At 36.1% G+C, this 9,224-nt stretch overlaps 1 protein-coding gene across 1 annotated transcript; it reads right to left on the reverse strand.

Annotated features, from left to right (window-relative positions):
• Positions 1-880: 880 nt before the first annotated feature.
• Positions 881-1,778, reverse strand: LOC129424026 (NAD(P)(+)--arginine ADP-ribosyltransferase 2-like). The gene has a single exon (XM_073856753.1). It carries the CDS (start codon positions 1,772-1,774, stop codon positions 1,085-1,087), a length of 690 nt encoding a protein of 229 aa, XP_073712854.1. The 5' UTR covers positions 1,775-1,778; the 3' UTR covers positions 881-1,084.
• Between the last annotated feature and the right edge of the window lie 7,446 nt (positions 1,779-9,224).

Genomic DNA, 9,224 nt, shown 5'->3' on the forward strand with positions numbered 1-9,224 from the left:
CACTAGTACTTCGTCTCTGACAAAGGGAGGTATGTTAGACAGTATAACCCTTTTAGACGGGCTACTCAAAGGCATAACAGGCACGAGTGAACCATTCAACACTACGCCGCTTTGCACAGCATCATTTGCTTTTTCAATTGATTTAAAAAAAATAACAATTGCACTGTTCATTCGCGATGCCGACACAATATTATCATGTCCCACTATCTCTCCCAACCCTAAACAACACTGTTCTACACTGACTTTAGACTCCACTTTCACCCCATGGCGACGGGATAAGTTTTCAAAACTCATCGTGTTTTAAGTCGTCGTGCTCCCAGCGCAATGCTGGTCGCAGACGCAAAAACACGTCTAAAAACCAAACAGCCGAAACACTTCAACACATAAAACACAAACACACAAATACAAAAAGATAGAAGATAGAAAAAAGTTTTTAGCATACAGCTACAAACGCACTCACCCACACCGCTCTCCGTTCACACTCCCAGCATGCACTCCGACAGAGAGAGAGAGAGAGAGAGAGAGAGAGAGAGAGAGAGAGAGAGAGAGAGAGAGAGAGAGAGGTTTAAATATATCTTTAATCAGTTAAGTTACTCACAAATTTGTGATGTGTGTTAAAACTATGTGTATGTGGTAATACAAATGTATTATTCTGTCAAAAACCACTGTTGCTACACTTTGGGGCGGTTTCCTAGACAAAACTAGTTATATTTTCTAATAAAACTAAGGCCAAGTTCTGGCTTAAGCTTATCCCTGTCTGGGAACCCACCCTTATCACTATAATTAAACCATGCATTTTTTTCTAAGTGCAGGTATCCCTTATTTATCATTATTATAATTACAAGAAAGACAGCTATAATTAAGAAATTGACACAAAATATTGATTTAAAATATTTTATTATTATATTATAAACAAAACAACAAATATGCAACAAACATGTTTAGCTGCATTTAATTCTGCTTGTGATAAAAAAAATCGATTCTCATTTGTGTCATTTAAGCTGCAATCCTGAAAGCTTGCTTAATATATCAAAGAAAAATGATACTATGTAAATACTGATTATTCAGAGATAATGACAGTGTACTATTTAATTTTCTTGCACAATTTACAGTTTAAGTTACTTTTTATACCAGTGCTATTCAACACAAACACAGTCTTACACCAGTCATCCTTCTTACCTTTCCTGATATTAGTGACTTCAAATGTCTCGTATGGGGGAATCAACACCTCTTTCTGATCAGGGTGCCAGGAGTAGTCTGTCACATTAGCACCGTGACAAGTCTTAATTTCAAAACAAGATTCATTTCCAAACGTATGTCCTACATCACGCTTAAGAGAGGAGGACGCAAATGAGCCAAAACGAATCTCTTTGTTCTTGACAACAAATGTAACATTGGTACGACGATAAGTTGATATGCATCTCTTTTGTGTTTGTTTAAGAGTCTGTATCGCTCGTGTCAACCAAAAATAAAGTGTATACCATGAGAATTTATTGGTTTTGTATTTCTCTATACCGGTCCTAACATCCTGATTGAATTCTTTATATAGGTCTCCTTTAATACCAGTATACACATAAATGGCAATTAAATGCTTTTTAGTTTTTAAGGGTTCTAGTTTTTTTCCCTTGGTTTTATTTTCACTTTTACTCCAAGCGTCTCCAAAGCCTGATATGTTAGCTTTAATTTCTTTATTTAGATAGTCTTCCTTCTCCACCAAGTTGTTCATGTCGGCTGCACAGCCATTATACTGGTCATCAACTGAATTCTTTGCCATATCCAATGGAATGCTGTCATCCTATATCCAAAATTATAATAACTTTAGTAATAATGTCATTATGCTTGTACAGTAATATACAGACTCATGGATCGATCTTGCCTTTCCTAGGACAACATTACTGGTGACAATGAGAATAAGAACAGCAGTCAACATCCTGATTTAGTCTAAATCCTCAGATGCACAACGAATGGAGATCAGGTATGAATATAATACCATAAAGAAACTGCAAAAGACAACAAATACAACATTGTATTACTAATCCAAAATCTTTGCACAGTACAAAACTGGGCACACCGTAGCTTCGCATAATTTCTGATTTATTCAACATTTTCTGTGAGACATTTTAAACATTTAGTTTTTAAACCAAACATTAACGGTAAATATATATAATTAATTTGTGCTTTAATAGTACCAAAAGCTTGTAATCATAAGGGAATCATTTTTACAGAGCTAAAGAACACCTACTGTATATAACACTTCTGTACAACCATAGGTGATGCTAAAGCACAATAGTGTATTTCATAAATAGAGTAACAAGTCTCAAAGTATAAGTTCAGTAAAGTAGTTAAAGTGTATAGAAAGTTAAGATATCATACCTGTACGCATGAAGAAAGAGTGACAATGAGGAACAAACTCAGAGGGTTTTATACTTTCTGAAAGTAGTAGGCGGGTCAAAGACACACTAAATACTAAGAAAACATCGTCAGTTCTTAGAAAACTCATCACATCTAAATATATTAACTGTTTATAAAACTGCTGAGAATTATAACACCCAGGTTTTCATTAGTCTGTGACAGGATGTTTCATGTTTGTAGACTTGTAGATCCAACTATGATTATACCAGATATTGTTATTGTTTTTTAATGATAATCAAAGATTTTTGCACGATTAACTTTGTACAAACTTATATAAATTAGCCATCTTGTAAAATATGAATGAATTCAGATCAGGCTGGTTTGTATCAGGTCACTGGTTCGAGTATCACGGCTAGCAAGCTGTTGCAAGTTGTACAAGTTGTGAAGTTGTTGCTGCAGGCAGTGATGCAGTAGCTGCTCAGTGCTCAGCGCACGTGTGTGTGTGTGTGTGTGTGTGTGTGTGTGTGTGTGTGTGTGTGTGTGTGTGTGTGTGTACCTGGTAATTATCACGTTGTGGGGACCAATTGTCCCCACAAAGATAGGAATACCAGTGTTTTTGTGACATTGTGGGGACATTTTGATGTCCCCATGAGGAAACAAGCTTATAAATCAAACAAAATTATGTTTCTTGAAAATGTGAAGTAGGAGAAGGGTTTCTGTGATGGTTGAGGTTAGGGAATGGGGTTGGTTAGGGGAATAGAATATACAGTTTGTGCAGTATAAAATGCATTACGTCTATGGAATGTCCCCACATGTTGTGTGTGTGTGTGTGTGTGTGTGCTCATGACTTGCGGCATGTGTGTGTTCTCTACTTAATGGGATGGGTTAATTACAGGCATGACATTTCGAGTATAGGCAACCATACTTCACAGTCATGAAAATTTTAATTTAATTTACATACTAGGTTGCTTTCCAGTAGTGTTAGGGGGTTTTCACACCTGCCTTGTTTAGTTCGATTGAATCGTACCAGAGTTCGATTGCTCAGTTGGTGCAGTTCGTTTGGGCAGGTGAGGATGCAGCAATCGAACTCTGGTGCGCACCAAAAGCGGACCAAACAAGCGGACCGAGACCAGCTTGCAGAGGTGGTCTCGGTACGCTTTCAAACGAACTCTAGAGCGGTTCGTTTGTGGTGAGAACACGATCCGAGATCGAACTGACCTGACTGCAAAAGTACTGCGCATTTTGGACTAAACCAGCTGCCGTAGTCAACTGCGCAGTGAATTATCGGATGAGGAAGTGTTTGTTGACCGTTTCTATTAGCAATATTAGCACAATGACAAATCGCGGACATACCTGGAGATGCGAGGAGGTGCGGGCGGAGCCTCGGAAATGTTTTGTCTTCGCCGTTTGTAGTGCATTAAACCGTTGTTTTCAAGCCGCATCCGCGATTCATTCTGAAAATGAACAGTTTGTCTAGAGTGCTGTAAACAAACTATGTATAACAACCACGGAGACATAATTACAGCGCGCAGCCGTCTGTCCATGGTGTCTGCTGTATTATCCTTCTTTTGTTTACTTCCGGGGGTTCCGTTGGAATTTCCCGCACGTTGATTCTGACCAATCGTGAAGCCGTTTAGGAAATACCTTCAAATACATGTGGCCAATGAGTGATGGTGATCTTATCACATGACAGAATTTTGGTTCGTTTCAATTGGTGCGGATCAGAGCAATCAGTGTGGTGTGAAATGGAACCAAATCTGCTAAAAAAGTTACAATTTATCATTTTTTGCTTTTGGTCCGGACCAAATGAACCGAATTACAGATGTGAAAACGCCCTTAAACAATATGGCAGCCAACTGAAGCAAACTTTTCTTTTCATGATTTTACATTTATTTTGGTGTGTGAGTGTTAGTACATGTTAACCCTCCGCAAAGTTACAAAACACAAAGTTTAAATTTGTTAAAATTTAAAGAATTTACTACTGACTATTGAAACAATGATTTAAACACGAGTTTTGAGCAGTCTACGATCACAATTGAAGGCATGGTTTTATGTTTTATAGGGCATTTAAGGTATCCTGGAAAGGTGACGTCTCTGAACCCCAACGTCTCAATACCGGGGTACCTTAAGGCTCCGTGCTTGGACCACTGTCCTTTTCGATATACAACTAACTAACCCTTGGCTGTGTATACTGTGTTAGACTTGATAAGACTATTCCTAGCGCACTTATGTATTGCTATGCTTATGTTGCTATAATTGCTTCTATTGTTTACCTCATTTGTAAGTCGCTTTGGACAAAAGTGTCTGCTAAATGACTAAATGTAATGTAAAGTGTTCTGGAGGGAGGGAAGCTCACCTCCTACAATATGGGGGCACCCTCTGAAGTGCTTTGCAGTTGCCAGCAGTACTGTTGCCATACCGGGCGGTAATGCAACCAGTCAAAATGCTCTCCACTGTGCAGTTGTAAAAGTATCTGAGGATCCAGGGGCTTATTTGAACTTCCTAAGGCCTCCGAGGAAAAATAGGCACTGATGTGCCTTTTTCAGCAATGCATCAGTGTGAACAGTCCATGTAAGATCCTCAGTGATGTGTACACCAAGGAAAGCTGTTAAACGATTTCACAGGTGTTGCATCTAAGGTGATGAGGGTTAGGGTTCTTTGTCCTGTCTTCTGAAATCCACCACCAGCTTCTTGGTCTTGTTGATGTTGAGTAAGAGGTGGTTCTTCTGACACAAGTGTAATATGGTGTCAAAACGTAGCTGTATATAGCAAAAGGTAGCTATATATAGCCTCCAAATGGCTGGATCCACAGGGTGGCCATTTTCGATGGCTTCCAACGTTACTGGCATGACAAGGAGATCCCACTAGAGATGTTTTTTACGCCACACAGTGGAGGAGGCTCCATTATCTGGGGTGCTTTTTCCTTTAATAGGAAGATGGAGCTTCAGGTTGTGCAGGGGCGTCAAACAGCGCCTGGCTATGTGGACGTCTTGCAGCGGGGATCCCTCTTGACTGAGGGCCCTCATCTGTGTGGTAATGACTGGGTCTTTCAACAGTACATATTTTAATCACATATATTAATAATTTAACTAGTAGCATACAAGAACAGCTACTTACAACTAAAAAAGTAAAATATTTAAAACTGTTTGTCAATATTGTTTTAAAATACTTGTAACGTAGGCTATGTTGAATAATGTTGAATGGTTATAATTTTGTGGGTTCGCATCAAACATAACTTTATCAGATCAGTTTTTTTAAATAAAGTGGTTACTTTTCAAAAATACTGGACAAAACTGCATTTGAGGAAGCCACAAAATATGGAAGTTACAAAATGTGAAAGGAAAACTATATGTAGATGGTGTTACATTTTATTGCAGATCCATCCACAATCTAACAGCTACCCTGACCTAAGTGATGCTACACTGAATTATTAAATTAAATCAGTGATGCTTTATTGATTTAATAAAGTAAACAATATAGAAAACATAAAATAATATATAATTCATTAAGAAAAGCTAAAATGCTACACTGTAAAAAATTCTTGTAATAATGCTGTTGGTTGCCAGTAACTTACTGTAGAAGATGAAGACTGAAAATATTTCATGTTCATTTAACTTTGAACAAACTGTTGCCAGTAAATAGCATACATGTAAATTATACAGTAAGTTACTGGCAGCAAGTTGCCAGTAATACTCAGTAATACTGTAATTTCTACAGACATTTTTTACAGTGTAATTATGTATTTTGATGTGTGTTACTGTTAAAGTTGCCATGAAACAGAAGTTGCAATTGACTTATTTTCCCTGTGACATAAATTATATCCAAGTGAATTGGCTTCTGACATTCTGACAAAAAGGTCGGGCTGGAGTTGAATTCATTCTACATTTACATTAATTCTATATTTACATTCTACATTTGTACGAAATACCAGCTTGTATTGATCGACCACACCTGTGAGTTATTGACCATAGCAAAAATATATATATCTGTCTAAAACAATATCTTTAAAATTATTTTTTTTTCTGAAAAGCTATATCGCCCCTGCTCTCCCCTATTATGTAAAGTCAGCATGTAGCTAAATAAAGTCTGTTTGTGTCTTGCAGAAATCCTGACAGATGTAAAAAATTGTGTAATTCTTAGAAAATATAATGGGAGCTGTGCAAAACACCCATTTTATTTATAGATTTATTTTGTTTTCTTAAGAACTGATATTCCTGGAATCGGGTGCCTTTGTCCAGCCTTTCATTTCACAATAATATAAAAAATCCAATAAGATTGCTCCTCATTGCCACTTTTGATTTATACAAATGAAAGTTTAACATTTTATGTGCTTCACATTTTACTTTACTGAATAAAAATCCCCTAAAGGTTTTAAAGATTTGTAACTGTAAATGTTTTTGCCTCGTAAAGGATGCAAAATTTGCATTGATAGCCACTATGATTTGAAATTCACAGGTAATGCTTAGGTTAAAGAATATGTTTGCTTTGAAAACCAAATGTTTTAAATACAGTAGCTAGCTTTTTTAATACAGTAGCTTTTAAAAGTTGCAACTTTAATAACTTTCTTTGAATTGAAAACATTAATTCTTAAAAAAACATTTACTGAGCAAGTACATAAACAATCAGAGTTTAAAACGGTCTCCTTACTTTATACCGGTAACATAAATATATTGTAGTATGTTTATACTGTAATAATGAATAACAATTTGAACTGCCAAGTCAGAGTTCACAAGGTTTTACAGATTTTAAGTTACAGATTGCAGCTTTAAACAAAATGTCTCTTAAGACAGAATGCTGAATTCTGCCTCATTTGTAAACTGGAAACTAAGAAGCTTTGGGATGTATGATTTTGGACACAATATTGTTCATCTGGAGATTAAATCAGGACGTTGACCGCTGCAGCTCTTATTCTCAAAGTCACCAGTAATGTTGTCCTAGGACAGGTAAGATTGAATTATAAGTCCCTATGTTACAACTATGATTACTAATGATGAAAAGTTATTATTTGTAATTTCTATAGAATCATGGTGAGCCTGTTCAAGAAGAGATATATCCATTAGATATGGCAGAGAATTCCATTGATGACCGGTATGATGGCTGTACAGAGAGGATGGCAAACCATGGTGGAGTCAGATTTTCTAATCATAGAAAGGCTTCGTAAGAAAGACTTTGCAAATGCTTGGATAACTGGAAGACAGCATATCCTTGAACCAGAAGATAACTTGACAATAAATCATTTAATTGCTATTTTGGTGTACACTCAAAAATAGTAGCCGATGTACATATAAAATTCAATAATGGTAAACAAAAATAAACAGGCAAGACATACTTTTGGTATTCACTTCACTTTTTGTTGACAGACGCAATTCAGATTCTTAAGAAAACACAAAATAATTGTACATATAGACAAATTTCTTGTTTGCAAACAGAAATGACCTTTTTTGTGGGCGGAGCCAAACTGAATGCAGAAAGTGACAGCTCCGCAGTAGGGTTGTGAAGTGTTTTAGTATTAAACCGTGATTTTTATGGATCCGGTGTTCTGTCGAAGTCTGATTCCCCTATGTTTCCTTTTAGTGCAATGTTTCTTATAGCGTTTTAATCACGTTACGTTTATTTTTTAGATAGATAAAAAGTTGAAATGTCTTGGCTACTGATATGCATGTATGTAATCTATATGTATTGTTCTTTTTTGCTAAATCAATTATTTTTACAGTCTGAATTGCTAAAGTACATATAAAAGCAATACTATCATGTATTATATATAATAGCGTTTATTAAATATTTCATAATTTTCCTGTTTTCTATTATTTCTTCCTTATATTTATCTCACGTGTTTGTTCTAAAACTATTATAAAATTATTATGTTTAAACATACATTAAAAAGGCTTGTTTATATATTAATAACACTTTACATAATGTGTGTGTGTGTGTGTGTGTGTGTGTGTGTGTGTGTGTGTGTGTGTGTGTGTGTGTGTGTGTGTGTGTGTGTGTGTGTGTGTGTGTGTTATATTTATAAATTTATTAAGTATGTAAACATAATAATTTTAGAACAAACAGGAAGAAGACATAAGCTAAGATATAAGGAAATAAAAAGAAATAATAGAAAACGAAAAAATTATGAAATATTAAAAATAAATTGTGATATTATTGCTTTTTTCAGTGTAAAAAAAAACATTTATTCTGAATAAATTATAATTGTAACGTGATAAAAACGCTATAAGAAACAGACTTCGACAGAACACCGGACATCTTCTCTACTTATTTTCTATTCTAATTATTAAAAGATTTCCAGATGATTTCCTCGCTCCATTCTGTCCGTTTAAGACTGTGGTTCTTAACGTTATTCCTGGAGGCCCACTGCCCTGCATGTTTTGTATGTCTCCCTTATTTAACACACCTGATTCAAATCATCAGCTCATTAGAAGGGATCTCCATGAACTGAACTGAGTATGTCAGATAAAAGAGACATACAAAATGTGCAGGGCAGTGGGCCTCCAGGAATAACGTTAAGAACCACTGGTTTAAGGGCTTATTGTAATCATAAACATCTATTTATCTTCAAATGATGTCTTTGACGATGGTATTCTATAAAAATGAAAGCCATCTTTTTTGGCATTCTTATTCTGACACTTAACAGCACAACAGGACATTTTCTAGTGAGTTATCTTGCTCTTTTCACTCGTGTCTAATTCATTTCCACTGTTTTTCTTCAACTGCATTGCGCGCGCAGCTTGCAGTGACGTAACTGTGACGTCTACTCTAAATTGGTCTATACTTATCATCAGAGGCGATTCTAGGGTTAGAGCTTTAGGGGTGCTAAGCACCCAATGAGCTCCGCTGCCACCACCCACTCTTTTTTCCTACAGAAACCA

The sequence above is a fragment of the Misgurnus anguillicaudatus genome, chromosome 19, assembly GCF_027580225.2.
Source record: "Misgurnus anguillicaudatus chromosome 19, ASM2758022v2, whole genome shotgun sequence".
NCBI lineage: Eukaryota > Metazoa > Chordata > Actinopteri > Cypriniformes > Cobitidae > Misgurnus > Misgurnus anguillicaudatus.